General features: G+C 39.3%; 1 protein-coding gene across 7 annotated transcripts in view; it reads left to right on the plus strand.

The window, feature by feature from the left end:
* YLPM1 (YLP motif containing 1) overlaps positions 1-17610 on the plus strand; it is a 66808-nt gene that overhangs the window by 4598 nt on the left and 44600 nt on the right. For 6 of the 7 annotated variants that reach the window (XR_004476714.2, XR_007475922.1, XM_004262241.3 and 3 more), the window contains exons 2-4: positions 5779-6015; positions 6975-7154; positions 8430-9424. Coding sequence is in view for 5 of the 7 variants with exons in the window: in XM_004262241.3 (XP_004262289.2) it covers positions 5779-6015; positions 6975-7154; positions 8430-9424 (1412 nt within the window). In the remaining 2 variants the exon portion in view is untranslated. Of the gene's footprint in view, positions 1-1595; positions 1668-5778; positions 6016-6974; positions 7155-8429; positions 9425-17610 lie in introns of those variants that run through there. The other variant, XM_033405403.2, reaches the window with a different exon arrangement.

The following is a 17610-nucleotide window of genomic DNA, read 5'->3' on the forward strand; positions in this document are numbered from 1 at the left end:
TAAAGAAAAACTTTCACTCATGAACTAGGGCTGTTTGATTGGACATACAGTTAGCATAGAAAAGACAGGATAAGTGCTTGATATTCTTCCATTTAATTTCTAGTTTTCAGAGTAAAGTGATGATATAATGGAATGTGTCATTTTTGAAGAATTAACTCTTCTGTGTGTTTTAAAGGACTGGCTAGTTAAAATGCATACTGGTCTTTTTTTTAATGAACTGTGATTTATTCTTTTATTCTTAAAACTTAATTTAGGTAAAGCTGTTGACTTTGATTAGAGTTTTTAGTCACTATCTAATACTTAAATATATATTGAGTAACAACTGTGTGCCAAGAACTGTGCTTAGTACTGGAGATGAAATGGTGAACAAAATAGACAAGGTACCTGCCCTCATTCACTTGTTCCAATGCGGGGAAAAGACATTTAAAAAGTAATTGAAGACGTGTAAGGTGCTGTGGAATTATAAAATAGAAAATATCACTAGACCATTCCATAAGGATTAGGAAAAGGTGAGCTTTTTTAAGCTCACCATTGTATTCACAGGGCCTTGCTCAGGGTCTAGCACATAGTAGGTGAAGAATAAATATTTTTCAAATGATTGAATATAGCTGGGAGCTCTCACCTAATTGAAGAGACCTCCCTTTGCAAGTAATATTTAAATGAAACCTGAAGAATGGGTAGGAAATAACCAGATAGGAGTTCAAAGAATTAAGTTCAGTAGGGCTTACTGAAGGTACAAACCAGGCCAGGGAGGACCTATGAAGACTTTATCCTAAGGGCAGTAGGAAGCCATTGAAGGATTTTATATAGGCAAATGTGACAGATTGGCTTGTTTGAAAGTTCACACTGCTTTGGGGAGAGTGGAATCGAAAGGAGCAAGAGTGATTTAGAGAGAATAGTGAATAGAGTGATCCAGGCAAGAGTTAGTAGTGGCTTGGCCTTGGATGGTGATGGAGGAGATGGAGAGAAGTGGAAAGACTGGAGAAATATTTTGGTGCTAGAATCCAGTTGGAGATTGAGTAGTAGTGGAGAGGGAGGCATCAAGGACGATTCCTGGGTTTCTGGGATAGGAAACTGGGTGGATGGTGGTTCCATATACTAATAACCTACAGGAGGGGGAAGAACAGGTCTGGGGAGGAAGGGAAAATGATGAGTTAAGTTTTAGACTTACTGAGTTTAAGATCCTTGAGACATAAGATTCTAAATGGAGATGTCCAGTTAGAAGTTAGATACAGGTCTGGAGTCTAGAAGTGAGATCTGGGAGACATAGACTTGTGAGTCATCAGCATAAAAATGGTATTTGAAGGCACAGAAATAGATGAGGTCTCCTGAGGAGTGTGTGTAGAGTAAGAATAAAGTTTAAAGGACATTGAGCCTAGCCCTGCAGAACCACAGTACCTAAGGGAACCAATGGGAAGAAAGGCCAAATAGGTAGATGGAAAATCAGGACAGTGCAGTGCCACAGAAGTGAAGGGAAGACTGTTCCTAGGAGGAGGGTGTAGTCAGCTGTGTTACTGCTGAGAGGTCAAGCAAGATGAAGACTGTGAGTTATCTTTTGCATTTACTGACATGTAGATTATTGTTGACCTTGGCAGGAGCAGTTTCATAGTGACTGAAGCCATATTGCATTGATTTGAGGAGTGATGGAAGGTGAGGAAATGGGGATGGTGAGTATAGACAACTCTTTTAAGAAGTTTGACTGAAGGAGAGAGAGAGAGAGTATGTGGGCAGGAGCTGGAGGAAGAGGCACAGTAAAGGAGTTTTTTTTTTTAAGATGGGACCTTAATTCCTGGAATAGAGTGTGAACTTCAAAAATGTTGAAAATAAATATATTTTAAATAAATTAAAAAAATGGAAATCCATTTCATTATTTTACCAAGTCCCCCCTCCCCATCCCACTTGCTTTAGGATATGACATTGAACATTTAATGTTACAGGCATTTATCCTAATCAACCTGGACAGGAAAGGCAACCTTTCAAAATTAATCTTTAAAGCATCACACACATAGACGCATGTGTTCATTCATTCATTCATCCATTCATTCATTCATCCTCTCTCTCTCTCTCCCTGTCCCTCCTTCTTTATATTTCCCTACTTGGAGAATCTTTTAGTACCTAGTTCCTTACTGTACTGGTAGCAAGTGGTCAGTAAATACTTGCTGAATTAATTAGCATCTTTTTTGGTATTTATGACAGATACATCCTTACTTTTTAACTCTATTCAATCTCTCTCTTTTTTTTTTTTTTGTGGTACACGGGCCTCTCACCATTGTGGCCTCTCCCGTTGCGGAGCACAGGCTCCGGACGTGCAGGCTCAGCGGCCATGGCTCACGGGCCCAGCCGCTCCGCGGCATGTGGCATCCTCCCGGACCGGGGCACGAACCCGTGTCTCCTGCATTGGCAGGCGGACTCTCAACCACTGTGCCACCAGGGAAGCCCTATTCAATCTCTTTTTGAGTGTGACATTTACTGTGATTTTCCTCTACCTATGAACTAACATCCCATATGAGATGGAGTTGTCTGATATAACGGGACATTCAGAAGAACTGGCTACTATTTCAGCTTCATTAGCAAGTCCAGGCAGGTTTTATTCCTTTTTAAAATAGAGATAAAGCAACCTTCTCTGGGGTCACTGAGGACATTTCTGAATGATTTCATCATTATTCATTTGCAGAGCTTTAAAAATGTGCCAAAGCCTCGTCCTAGGATTGAATTAGATCTGATTTCTGCTTATTGGGTTCATATTAAATAGAAATTGATCTGCAGTGCATACTGTTAGTAAATCAACAAGTACCTGAGCTCCTAACAAGGTTCTTAACCTTAGACTAGGTCTAAGACAAAGATAGAAAGCACAAGAATAAGGTGGGTATAAATTGATAAGGAATCTAGACCTGAATAATCTTCCTATCTATAGCCACTGGCTTCTAGTTTATGAAAGATAGTTTGCATCTTTGTATGTTTTGGTGATGCTTTCAAAGTAACTTAAAAAAAAGGAAACTTTTAACTTCTACTTGAAAGAGTTTATTAATTTTTTAAAGCTAAAAAACAAGCCTGTTGCTGTTTTCAGTATTTTCATACAATAATGGAAGAAAGTTGAAAATGTTCTAATACCACATAATTGTTGACTATCATGAACAGTGTGTTGGTTTTTTTCTTTTTTTTTTCATGTTGAATAGTAAAAGTAATTATATTTCAGGAACTGATGATTATGTGTATGTTAATAAAAAAGAGAAAAACCCAGTCATGACCCAAACTTCAGGATGGAGTTAGTGAGATGGAATTTACTCTTCCAAAGGGATGTAGCAAGTTTCAGGTCATAGAAATTAGTAGCCTAGAAGGGAAGTCTTTAGCTGATCAGCAACTATTTATTGACACTCTACTGTGTGTTCCAGCACTATGTTTAAGCACCAGACAGGATATGAGAAAAGCATGAAACACCTCTCTCCCAAGACAGTTACTTTCTGCAAATGAGAAAACAGATAACAAGACAGTATGTTTCATGAGAAAAGAGTATCATGTATATTTGCATGTGGAAAATTGGAGAGGATATACAGTAAAATAGTAACAATATAGGAAATCCTGGTTATCCAGAGACAATGAATCTCAGTAAATGCAAGTAAAATGAATCCATTTAACACAAGGACCAAAAGTTTATTGTAAAAAGTAAAAAATTTAATTTGGGACACAATCTTGAAAAATAAAGCTCAAAAATCATAAAGAACAGCTGAGTCTTAGACTTTATAAAGAATAAAGTGTAGATTAGGTTTCTGTACTTTAATTTTTGTGACAAAACTGTGTGACAACACTATATTATCATCATTTATTTCATTTTTGAATATGTTGAAAATATATTTTAGGGATTTATACATTTTTCCAAGGGCTGTTTTTCAACATTTGATATTCATGTCATTCTCTTTTGCAGTTCCTATTATAAAAATTATTTTTGGTTGTTAACTGGTAGTACTTCTGCTAGATCCTGCATCTTTATAATTGTAGTAGAAGTGTATGCTATTGTTTTTGTTTTTGTTTATATGCTGTTGTTAATTATAGAAGTATATAGGGCAGTTCATTAGTGAATATTTTAGTGTTATGACAACTTTTTTTTCCTTATGCCACCTTGTAACCATGGGGAATTATATAGTGAACACTGGGATAATGAAGATCCTGTAGTTACTTCTGAGTGGTGAGATTTTTTTAAAATTGATTTTAATTATTGCTTATTTGTAGTCGAGTCTCTTTATTTGAGGTATTTATATTTTATAAAGTTGTCAAGAACACTGAATTAGTGAATACTGAACGATTGCTCCTGGGGGAAGTGCAGGGTTAGGTTCCTGTGGGCCTTCGGTCACATTTTCTTCAACCAATCAATACATAACCTTGTTTTATATGTGTTTCTGTTTAAAAACAAATTATTTAATGTATATTGTTGATTCATTAACATTGAACTCACAGCCAACAGCACTATAACACATGCCTGAAAGAAGCTTATCCAACACAAGTATTTTCTTCTTAAGGCACATCATAGCGTTCTCGCACTTAGGAATACTAGACAGCACTTCAGCACAATGCTTGGGGCCATTTTAAACAGCAAAATCTTCAACCAAAAAGTACAGAAATGTGAAAAATGTGGCCCTAAATAGACCTTGAAAAGAACACTTATTTACAATATAAGAGCTAAACAAAAAGGCAGAGCATGGCCGTGTTCTGCCTCAGACAGGAACGTGCAAGTCAGATAACTAATTTTTTGCCCATCTACGCGTGTCCACAAATCACTGTGAAAGTTCCCTGAGTGTTGATTTTGGAGTTAGAAATAAATTTTAGCAAGTTGGCAAATTCACAAATACAGAATCCATGAATAATCAGGATAGGCTGTATCTTCTCATTTTTTTCCACATTAAACTTATTACTGTGGTAATTTTTAGAAAGTGGAAGCACAAAATAAGCTTCCAGAAAATGAAATTACAGTATAACTTGGAAGACAAAGTGAAACTTTTAAAATAAATAGAATGCATTCTAAAACACAGTGTATTTTCATTTATGTATATATACCTGGGTATGGCAAGATTAATGATACAGCAGGTGTTTAAAAGAGGGAAGAGAAGACAGAAGAGGTAGGACTGTTTATTGTATTCATTAATCACGAGACCCCCGTGGATAAAACTGAACCAACTAAAGGCAAGTTAAAAACAATAGCTATGAATACTGAAAAGATTTACTCTGATCTTTTATCAGAAAGACTACTCTCACCTCCAAAAGCATGTTTTTTTAATGAGAATAGAGAAGTATGTTGAATTAACATGTATGGTTTAATTTAAATATATAAATTTGGGGGAGGAATTGAAAGATCATGTTTATTTATTTGCCTTTCTCAGTTCAGGTTTGCCTTTTATTATATATAAATACATGAACACAGACACAAGTGTAGCTCCCTGTCAAAACCAAGTTGCAGATATACAGGATTGTCAATTAAAATTCTTTTTTTTTTTAATTTTTAAATTTAATTTAATTTATTTTTTTATACTGCAGGTTCTTATTAGTCATCCATTTTGTACACATCAGTGTATACATGTCAATCCCAATCTCCCAATTCATCACACCACCACCACCATCCCCGCCACTTTCCCCCCTTGGTGTCCATACGTTTGTTCTCTACATCTGTGTCTCTGTTTCTGCCCTGCAAACCGGTTCATCTGTACCATTTTTCTAGGTTCCACATATATGCGTTAATATACGATATTTGTTTTTCTCTTTCTGACTTAAAAATGGTTTCTGTTGTAGGAACAGCAGCAGTACTGGTATCGACAGCACCTGCTTAGTTTGCAGCAGAGGACAAAAGTGCATTTGCCGGGACACAAAAAAGGTCCTGTTGTAGCAAAGGATGCAGCTGAGCCAGTAAAGGAAGAAGTTACTGTACCTGCCACCAGCCAAGTACCAGAACCCCCTCCATCAGAGGAGCCCCCATTACCACCCCCTAACGAGGACGTACCACCTCCTCTCCCACCTGAGGAACCCCAGGTAACCATGAAGTTAATTACTTGGTATTTATTAAGTTGTTCCGTTTTTTTCTGCTTCATATATATATGTACCTTTGTTATATATAAATGGATATATATTTTCTTTTTTTTTTTTTAAGTGCATGTAAAATTTCATTTGTGGAATAGTCAGATGTGTGCCATATCGGGTTTAGAAAAGGCATTTTTTCATCGTTTAAGTGAGAGTGAAGAATTAGACACTCTTCTGAATTGAGTGTCTCTAAGCACTAAAGGGATGCAAGTGTGGGTGTTTTCATATTGGCAGCACAGGGCAATAATTAAGAGATTGAGCTTTTATTGTCAAACTGCCCGGGCTGTAGTCCAGGCATTGCTACTTGCTGGTGGTGACTCTGAGCAAGTTAGTTAACCATTCTATGCTTCAATTTCCTCATCTACAAAATGGGCATATTCAAATAGTAGCTTTCTTATTGAGCTATTAAAGCATTAAATGTGATAATCCTTGTTGCTTAGCATACTGACTGGCACATGGAAAGTTCTCACGTTGGTCCAAAGGTCATTGTTCTCCCAAGAGCCTTATATGGAAACATTAATGAAACATGATGATTACACTGTAGGCAGCTGGTGAAAAGTGACTAAGGTGAAAAAAGAAATTTCTCATATAGTGAAAAGGATAGTAACTGTGGATTGACTTTCTGCTGGGGAAATGGTTATCCTATTTAGGAACAGTGAGGTGATTATTCTCGTAAAGACTGTGGGATTTATAAATTCCTTTGTATTAGTATCCATGATCACAGTATAGATAGAACTAGGTATTTTATCTAAGGATAGAATAGCTTTTCTCACAGTTGCAGGGATTCTGGACTTTATAACACAATACTATTACAACATAATACTTTATAAAATGTTCAGGTTTCTTATTAATTTGGTTGCTGTTTATGACTTAGAAAAAGAAAAAAACTGTACCCTCTCTTTTATCTTTAGTCTGAGGACCCAGAAGAAGATGCCAGGTTAAAACAGTTGCAGGCTGCAGCAGCACACTGGCAGCAGCACCAGCAGCATCGAGTTGGCTTCCAGTATCAGGGAATAATGCAGAAGCACACTCAGTTACAGCAGATCCTACAACAGTACCAGCAGATTATACAGCATCCACCACATATACAGGTGAGTGCTTCCTCAGTTGCCACATGGGAAATTGCCCCAGGATGTTAAAGGGATTTGTTTCTCATGAAAGAGATTTAAGTATGAAGAAGGAAAGATATCAGATGTTTCGTCTGGAGTGCCCAAGTAGTTATTTGTCACATTACTGGGGGCTTGGAAATGTGGTATTGTGAAAATGCTCTTGGGGAAGGGCGGGTATAGTGGAATCTTCTGATCATGTTAACCCAGGCAGATGTTAGAGTATGGTTGCTAAGAGATTTAAGAACCAGGGCTTCTTACAGACTCACAGACATAGAAACAAACTTATGGTTATCAAAGGGGAAAGCAGGGGGAGGGATAAATTAGGAGTTTGGGGTTAACAGATACACACTACTATATATAAAATAGATAAACAACAAGGACTTAACTGTATAGCACAGGGAGCTATATTCACTCTCTTATAATAACCTATAATGGAAAAGAATCTGAAAAAGAATGTGTGTGTGTGTGTGTGTGTATATATATATATATATATATATACACACACACACACATATATATATATATATGGTTTTTTTGTTTTTTTTTTTTTGCTGTACACGTGAAACTAACACAATATTGTAAATCAACTATACTTCAATTTAAAAAAAAAAAAAAGGAATTCCCTGGTGGTCCAGTGGTTAGGACTCTGTGCTTTCACTGCTGAGGGCGCGGGGTTCAATCCCTGGTTGGGGAACTAAGGTCCTGTAAGCCGCGCAGAGTGGTCAAAAAAAAAAAGAAGAAGAACCAGGGCTTCTTATGTCACTTCAAGGTAACCTGTGTTTTTGCCTGAAAAGCACTGCAGTAACAAGCAGAAATCCACCAGCAAGATCAAAGCAACCACCACAAAAAACCTAAGCAAATGCACCACAAAAGATGAAGTGACTTAGATACTTGTTTGTCTTGTATCTGTGAGGTATAAACTTATGTCTATATGTCTATAACAGATCATTTTCAATAGTAATATTTAAAATGACCCATAGTAGTAATAAAAACTTGAAAAATACTTATTGCTGAGACAGCTATTCGCTTTAGTGTTTGGTAGATTTTTTCCAACTCAGTGATAACATATAAATAAGTCAAAGGGAGAAAGGCGAATGATCATCATGGAAAGGATTTAACAAGCTTATCCTTAGCCTCCCAAAGTCTTGTGTTCTAATTTCCTAAGGCTGCAAATGCCCTTGGTTCATTAATATTTTAACTTATGATTAATTTTCTTATATGAATGTCTTGAAATAATTTTTATCCCTTTATTTGTAGACCATGTCTGTAGATATGCAGATGCGGCATTATGAGATGCAGCAGCAGCAGTTTCAACATCTCTACCAAGAATGGGAGCGAGAGTTCCAGCTGTGGGAGGAACAGCTTCATTCCTATCCTCACAAAGATCAGCTTCAGGAGTATGAGAAGCAATGGAAAACATGGCAGGGACATATGAAAGCCACTCAGACCTATCTCCAGGAGAAAGTCACTTCATTTCAGAACATGAAGAACCAGTATATGGGGAACATGTCCATGCCGCCACCTTTTGTCCCATATTCTCAGATGCCTCCACCTCTACCAACAATGCCTCCTCCGGTATTGCCTCCATCATTGCCACCACCAGTGATGCCCCCTGCCCTGCCTACTTCAGTGCCACCACCTGGCATGCCCCCACCTGTGATGCCACCTTCTCTGCCAACCTCTGTGCCCCCACCTGTGATGCCTCCATCTCTCTCTTCTGCAGGGCCACCACCAGTTCTACCCCCGCCTTCCCTCTCTTCTGCAGGGCCGCCACCAGTTCTTCCCCCACCGTCTCTCCCTTCAACAGCGCCTCCACCTGTTATGCCCCTCCCACCATTATCTTCAGCCACACCTCCTCCAGGAATACCTCCCCCTGGAGTTCCACAAGGGATACCTCCTCAGTTAACAACAGCCCCAGTTCCACCAGCCTCCAGTTCTCAGAACTCACAAGTTCCAGAGAAACCTAGACCAGCACTGCTTCCCACTCCTGTGTCTTTTGGTTCAGCCCCACCCTCAACTTACCATCCTCCATTGCAATCAGCCATTGGCCCATCTGAACAAGTGAATTCTAAAGCTCCACTGAGCAAGTCTGCTCTGCCGTACAGTTCATTCTCATCTGAGCAAGGACTTGGGGAGTCTTCAGCTGCTCCATCTCAGCCAATCACTGCAGTCAAGGACATGCCAGGGAGGTCAGGTGGATTGCTTCCAGATCCTCCTAGAAGCAGTTACTTGGAAGGTCCAAGAGGCCCAAGGTAGGTCTGCCTTTTTTTTGGGAGCGGGTGGGGAGTGGGGGTGTGGTGGTTTTGCTGCTTTGCTGATACAGGCTGAGTAGGCTTTTATGTTCTCTTTGTACTTTTATATACATTCCTGGTTTACAGTTAATAATGTTAGTGTTGTTCACTTATTAGACATGACATAATGAAATCTAGAAATGGCAACATGCCCCCCTTTCTTTGATGTCATTGCTTTTATCCTGTATGTAGCGATTTTAGTCCAGGATGAATGTAGTGGTTTAGAGTAATGCTTATCAATTCCTTAGCTTCAGAAGCAATTTTTATTAAATTTATTGATCTTTTTTGCTTTTTGTTTATGTAACAAATAACTGGATTGGTAACTTTCTGTGACATGATATGCCAGCTGTTGGAGATAAAAATGAATAAGCATCTAGTGAAATAAGGTAATGGAATTTAGTGTAAGGGTAAATAGGACTTTTATTTTATCCATTTGTTCAGCAAATATTTATTAATATTTGTGCCTCCAGCAGTGAATGTAACATAACAGACACAATCCCTGCCCCCATGGAACTTTTATCCTTTATATTTTCCTCAGTTTAGGAGATGTTTTTTTTTTTGTTTGAACCACATTTTTTAGAAAAGCACACAAAACATTTACTAGTAGTTTCTAAATTTTTTCTTTTACCTTTTAAAAGGTGTTAAATTTATTTTTCCAAGTTCGTAAAAATATTTTTTCCCCAAGTTGGCCTAAATGATAATTTTCTTATAGAAAAACATTTTCAATCAGATTTTTTTCCAATTGGAAATCGTACTGGAAATACTCCTTATACAAAATTTAGACAGGACAGGAAAGTATTGAAAAAATGTAAAAGTCACCTAATTCTACTATCTGGAGGTAATAATTTTTAAAACATATGTCATAAAAAATTGAAGCAGGGCTTCCCTGGTGGTGCAGTGGTTGATAGTCCGCCTGCCGATGCAGGGGACACGGGTTTGTGCCCCGGTCCGGGAGGATCTCACATGCCGTGGAGCGGCTGGGCCCGTGAGCCATGGCCGCTGAGTCTTCGCGTCCGGAGCCTGTGCTCCGCAACGGGAGAGGCCACAACAGTGAGAGGCCTGCGTACCGCAAAAAAAAAAAAAAAATGGAAGCATACTAAGTGTATTATTTTGTAACTTGGTTTTTCCACTTGTCAGCATTGGTTAGTTTTCCATCTCAGTGTTGATGGATCTACATCATCATTTTAAATTTTAACCTAATTTCAATATTTGAAAACAAAATATATTTTTTATTTGTTCTCCAAGTTTATATTCAGAAAACAGAACTCCATCCAAAAATGAAAGCTAATTAAAGGCAATTAACGTGAATTCCGCTGAGTACCAGAAGCCTTGTCAGAAGCTTTACATACATTATCCCATGGAGTCTTCTCGACAACCTGTGAACTTGGCAGTTTCATATCCTACATTTACCCTTTACAAACTGGGGCTGAGAGGATTGGATAACTTGCTCAGGATCATGTAGGTGGGAGGGTAGAGCCTAAGTCCACATAGTGGGAGCTGAGTCCAGAGGGTCCCCAGAGCAAGAGCACTAGTTAAGCACTGTGTTTAATGCCGTGATTCAGTGATGTTCATCCTGTCAGTGATTACAAGTGCATTTGTAGTCCTGATTTATTTGGCATGTGTTTCATCTTGATTTGAATTCCTACTTATCTCCTGGATTGAGCATTACCTTTTAGATACGGTAACTGATTTGCTATATGAGAAGTACGTTCTTATAACCTCATAAAACATAGATTTCCTGCTTCCTTTTTTCTGTCATAATAATGTTTTCTCTCTTTTGCCTACCAAATCTTGACTTTGTAAATTTAGGACCTACTTTAACTTTTTTTCTTTTGCCTCAGGGTACAGTTAATAATTTCAGTGCTAGGAGGATCTTAGCAGTTACCTAGTGCAACTTGCCCTCTATATAGCAACTCACCTTTGTGTTGCATTTTGTCATCCTAGGTCTTGCACATATTAGCTCATTTATTCCTCTCAGTGATCTCATGAAGTAAATGGATAAAGGGAGCTGAGAGTTGGAGAAGTTATAAATAAATTGCCCCGGATGACACGGCAAATAAATGGTTGAGGTGGGGTTAGAATCCAGGGCCTTCTGACCCACTCTTAAGTCCACTGTGCTTCCTGTGACAAGCAGCTGATGGGCTCTGCTTGAGCATTGGCACTGTGATAAGGAACACTGCCCCACGAGGTGCTGACAGTTTTACAGAAATTGTATTTCTTACGTTGAACATAAATGTGTTGCCTTGACTTCTGCCTGTTGATTCTAGATCTGCCTGTGTGGTGCAACACATAGTGATTTACCCTGTCCCTCTTCTACAGTGTATCCTGCCGTTGTCTAAAGACCATCCTCTTGTCTCCCTCGACCCACCTTAACCATTCTGCTGTGCCATCACATAAACTGAAGTTCTCTTCATATTAACATCGGTGCTAGCTTTGTCCTGCTGTATTGTTCACTGTCCTTTTTTAAAAAAAAAATTTATTGATTGATTATTTGGCTGCGCTGGGTCTTAGTTGCAGCACTCAGGATCTTGGTTGTGGCGTGCAGGATCTTTTTAGTTGTGGCATGTGGAATCTAGCTCTCTGACCAGGGATCGAACCTGGGTCCCCTGCATTGGGAGCATGGAGTTTTAACTGCTGGACCACCAGGGAAGTCCCTGTTCACTGTCCTTTGAAGGGCCTTTGGTTTATCAGTCTCCTTCAGAATGAACACTTACTTCAGATGGAGAAAGACCATAGGCCTATTACTAACTTTGTTATAAAAATGTACTTATATAGCTGAACAAATTGCTTTTTTTTGGGTGGGGGGGTCAGTACTCTCACAGTGTTGACTCATGTTGAGCTTAACATCAATTTGGCCAGCCAGGTCTTTTTCACCTTACTGTTATTAAGCCAGTTCTCTGTCACCCTGAACTTGTACAGTTTTTTGTCTTGTGTTCTTTTTTTTCCCTAAGACTTTACATTTCGTCTAGTTAGGTTTGGGCCTGCATTCTAGTCTGCTGAATCTTCACGAATGGAGATTACACTGTTTTTAGATATGAGATATCCCTTCCTGGCTTTTTCCACCTGCAGCTTTGATAAGGATGGCATATTTTGTCCTTGAATTGTATCCTGCTCACATTTCTACCTTGTTTTTTTTTTTTCCTACCTTGTTTTAAAAACCTTTCCCTGATCTAGCTGTGTCATTGCCATTTCTATTACCCTTCTACTTCTTTTGTTCACTTAGCCCATGTAAAGTATAGTTTGTGACTGTTGCCCAGGCATGGTTTTTTTTTTTTTTTTTTTAACCTTTGTTACGTGGGAGAAAAAGAGATCAGTGGGAAGCCGGTCAGTGAGTAAAAGAGACTGAGGTAAGAATAATCCACACTATTAAGAAAACTCGTGAATTTCCTTTATTAGTTGAATTCAGCGTTTGCTATATATATAACATACGGTAAGCCACTCTGTGTGTGTGTGTGTGTGTGTGTGTGTGTGTGTGTGTGTGTGTGGTTTCTTAAACAAAGCTGGGTAGAAAAACAAGAACTGAGAATACAGTTAACTGATTTACCAATTACGCACTGTTAAATAAAGTACTGGAAATTACTTTGAGTTTTTTGAAAAATCCAGATTTAGGCTGCTTTCTAAAAACTGAAGGTTTTCAAAAAATCAAGTGACATAAATGCATCATATGTGAGTAGCACACCACATTGTTGAGCATCTGGGGCAGCTTTTTGAAACTGTTTATATGTGTATGTGGCATTGGATTCATCAAGTCTTGTAGAAGACTACCACAGCTCCAGTAAACTGTCATGTTGGTAGATGTTGGTTTCCAAGAATCTTTTATTTTCAATAATAAAACTTACTTATTGAAGAGGAACATACAGAGATGTGCACAATCATAAGTGTACAGCTTAGTAAATTTTCACAGATACACCTGTGTTATCGCGACTCAGATTAAGAAACAGAAATTAACAGTGTCTGAGAAGTGCCACTCATGCCCCTCCCCATTTTCCTCATCCCAAAGATAGCCACTATTCCAGCTTTTTACACAAGAGACTAGTTTTGCCTATTTTGGACTTTACATGAATGGGCTCATGCTGTATGTACTCTTGAGTCTGGCTTCTTTCACCTAACATTATGTTATTGTGAGATTCAGCCATGTTGTGTGTAGCTGTAGTTTGTTTCATTCTCATTTCTTTACAGTATTTTATTGTATGAATATACCACAATCTGTTTATCCATTCTAATATTGATGGTCATTTAAGTTTTTGGTGGTTATTATGAAAAACACCGCTTTGTGTCTTTGGTGCTATATATGTCCCTTTGGGGGGTGTGTGTGTGTGTGTGTGTTTGTATTTAATTTTGTTTAGATATATGCCAAGGATGGGAATTGCTTGGTCATAAGAGTACGAATATGTTCTGCTTTGATAGATATTGTCAAACAGTTTTCCAAAGTGGTTGTGTCAGTTTACACTCTCACCACCAGTGTTTCTGTATTCCATTTTTTTTTGTATCCTCATTAGTACTTGGTGTTATTAAACTTTAAAATTTTAGCAATCTTGGTGTATGTCTAGTGGTATTGTAATATGGCTTTAATTTATATTTCCCTGATGACGAATGAGATTGACTTCCATTCCATTTGATTTTCGTTCAGTTGGATTTCCTCTTTTATGAAATGCTGATTCAAGTCTTTCCCCTGTTTTACTGTTGGGTTATGTTTTTTTCTTATTGGTTTGTAGGAGTCCTTTATATATACTAGATATCAGTTCATATGTCTAGATTGTCTTGACTGTTTCTCACTCTGCAGCACTTTTTGCATCCTTATCCTTCAGTATACTAAAAAAGTAGTCTTCACTTTACCATCTAGATGGTGCATTGGAACCTTTCTAAAAAATATTTATTTAGGGGCTTCCCTGGTGGGGCAGCGGTTGAGAGTCCACCTGCCGATGTAGGGGACACGGGTTCATGACCCGGTCCGGGAGGATCCCACATGCCGCGGAGCGGCTGGGCCTGTGAGCCATGGCCGCTGAGCCTGTGCATCCGGAGCCTGTGCTCCGCAACGGGAGAGGCCACAGCAGTGAGAGGCCCATGTACCGCAAAAAAACAAAAAAAGACAAATCTATATATTTATTTATTTATTTATTTATTTATTTACATTTTGGCTGCGCCGGGTTTTACTTGCAGCATGCACAATCTTTAGTTGCAGCATGCTGACTGTTAGTTGCGGCATGCAGGCTTCTTAGTTGCAGTTGTGGACTCTTAGTTACGGCATGCGAACTCTTAATTGCGGCATGCATGCGGGATCTAGTTTCCCAACTCAGGATTGAACCCAGGCCCCTTGCATTGGGAACGTGGAGTCTTACCCACTGGACCACCAGGGAAGTCCTGGAACCTTTTTATTTTTTTAATTTAAAAGTAATTTTACAAGTAATTTACAGAATTAAGAATAAAGGCATAATAAAAACAACTTACTAGAAATTTTAATTAAATTTTTTTAATTAATTGAATTTTGTCTGCGTTGGGTCTTCGTTGCTGCGCGCAGGCTTTCTCTAGTTGTGGCGAGTGGGGGCTACTCTTCGTTGAGTTGCGCGGGCTTCTCATTGCAGTGGCTTCTCTTGTTGAGGAGCATGGGCTCTAGGTGTGTGGGCTTCAGTAGTTGTGGCACGCGTGCTCAGTAGTTGTGGCTTGCGGGCTGTAGAGCGCAGGCTCAGTAGTTGTGACACACGGGCTTAGTTGCTCCGCGGCATGTGGGATCTTCCTGGACCAGGGCTCAAACCCATGTCCCCTGCATTGGCAGGAGGATTCTTAACCACTGTGCCACCAGGGAAGCCCCTAAAAATTTTAAAAGAGGGCTTCCGTGGTGGCGCAGTGGTTGAGAGTCCACCTGCCGATCCAGGAGACGCAGGTTCGTGCCCCGGTCTGGGAAGATACCACATGCCGCGGAGTGGCTGGGCCCGTGATCCATGGCCGCTGAGCCTGCGCGTCCGGAGCCTGTGCTCCGCGGCGAGAAAGGCCACAACAGTGAGAGGCCTGCATACCGAAAAAAAAAAAAAAAAAAAAAAAAATTTAAAAGAATAAAACTCTTTGCATCAAGTAAAATTTGACACACAAACATTATAGAAGATGAAATAATTCTGTCACATATTCTTTTAGCAAAGCAGAATGGTCCAGGTTCTTGCCAAAAATATGTGATGAAGTCTTCCCTGTTTAATAACTAACTGGATGACGATACCACATTTCCTTTCTGTCCTTAGAAATATATTGTTCACTCATCCTATCTTGAGTTTGAGAGTATTCATCTAGGATATTGTCATCCGAGGACTCATAGAGATTTTGCTTGTATGATTAATTTCACATCATTATTAGGACCTAGAGCGTAGCTGTCTCTGCATTTATCTTTTGATTCATTTAATAATTTTTTTTTCTTTTGCGGTATGCGGGCCTCTCACTGTTGTGGCCCCTCCCGTTGCGGAGCACAGGCTCCGGATGCACAGGCTCAGTGCCCATGGCTCACGGGCCCAGCCGCTCCGCGGCACGTGGGATCTTCCGGGACCGGGGCACGAACCCGTGTCCCCTGCATTGGCAGGCAGAGTCTCAACCACTGCGCCACCAGGGAAGCCCTAATAATTTTTTTTTAATAAATTTATTTCATTTATTTTATTTTTGGCTGTGCTGGGTCTTCGTTGCTGTGTGCAGGCTTTCTCTAGTCGTGGAGAGTGGGGGCTACTCTTCATTGCAGTGCGCGGGCTTATTGTGGTGGCTTCTCTTGTTATGGAGCATGGGCTTTAGGCGCGCGGGCTTCAGTAGTTGTGGCTCGTGGGCTCTAGAGTGTGGGCTCAGTAGTTGTGGCGCACGGGTTTAGTTGCTCCGCGGCATGTGGGATCTTCTCGGACCAGGGCTTGAACCTGTGTTCCCTGCCTTGGTGGGTGGATTCTTAACCACTGCGCCACCAGGGAAGGCCCATCTAATAATTTTGACACAACTTTCTGTGTCACTTTTCTTTGTCAGGAAATGAAAATTTCTGAATTCTCACTTGTGCTCAATGAACCCTAAAAGCAAGCTGCAGTATTTTGGGCAATGCAAGGAGGGGTGACAGCTTATTTTACAATTCCATCATTCTTTTGTTGTCTTCGTATTTTGATCTTTAGCATAGTTGGGAATAATTGATAAGGAATGATGAGTAATAATGAATTCTAGGATAAGAAGATCACAAAATGTTTCAGTATATAGAAAGAAGATTCCATAATGTATCTTAGGTTTATGAAAGAATTCAGTGGACCTATATGGTAATTGCAAGATAATGTAAACTTCATTCTCTTTTTCAAAAAGTAAATTTTCTCTTTGTTCTTAGGAAAGCCTGTAGGAAAAAAAAAAGTCATGAAATATCAATCCTTACAAATAGAACTGTTTTTAAAAAACTCAAAAACTATAATTGAATCCAGTGAACCCAAATGAACCCCAAGGGTTAATGTTATCTTTTTTTTTGTGGTACGCGGGCCTCTCACGGTTGTGGCCTCCCGTTGCGGAGCACAGGCTCCGGACGCGCAGGCTCAGCAGCCATGGCTCATGGACCCAGCCGCTCCGCGGCATGTGGGATCCTCCCGGACCGGGGCACGAACCCGTGTCCCCTGCATTTGCAGGCGGACTCTCAACCACTGCGCCGCCAGGGAAGCCCAATGGTATCTTTTGATTAATAGAAATTCTTGATTTTTCTAATTTAGTAGTCTAATTTATTGATCTTTTCTCTATGGTTAGTGCCTTTTCATGTCCTGTTTAAGAAATCTTTGCTTACTCCAAGCCCATAAATACATTATTGTATTTGTTTTCTTTTATTGTTTTACCTTTCTATTTTAAAATCAACAATCCATATAGAATTGATTTTTTTGTTAATGTATAGTATGAGGTAGGGTAAAGTTCATTGTTTTCCATATGGCTATCATGTTGACCCCAGTACCATTTATTGAAAAAGTCATCCTTTTCTTACTACTTTACAGTGTCTCCATCATAACTCAAGTGACTATATATGTGGATTTGTCTGTGGATTCTATTACTTTGGTTTATTTGTCTATCCTTGCACCAGTGTCAAATAGTTTTTTTTTCTTTTTTTTTTAATCAATTAATTTTATTTATTTTTGCCGTGTTGGGTCTTCGTTTCTGTGCGAGGGCTTTCT

This window comes from Orcinus orca, chromosome 2 (genome assembly GCF_937001465.1).
Source record: "Orcinus orca chromosome 2, mOrcOrc1.1, whole genome shotgun sequence".
Classification (NCBI taxonomy): Eukaryota; Metazoa; Chordata; class Mammalia; order Artiodactyla; family Delphinidae; genus Orcinus; species Orcinus orca.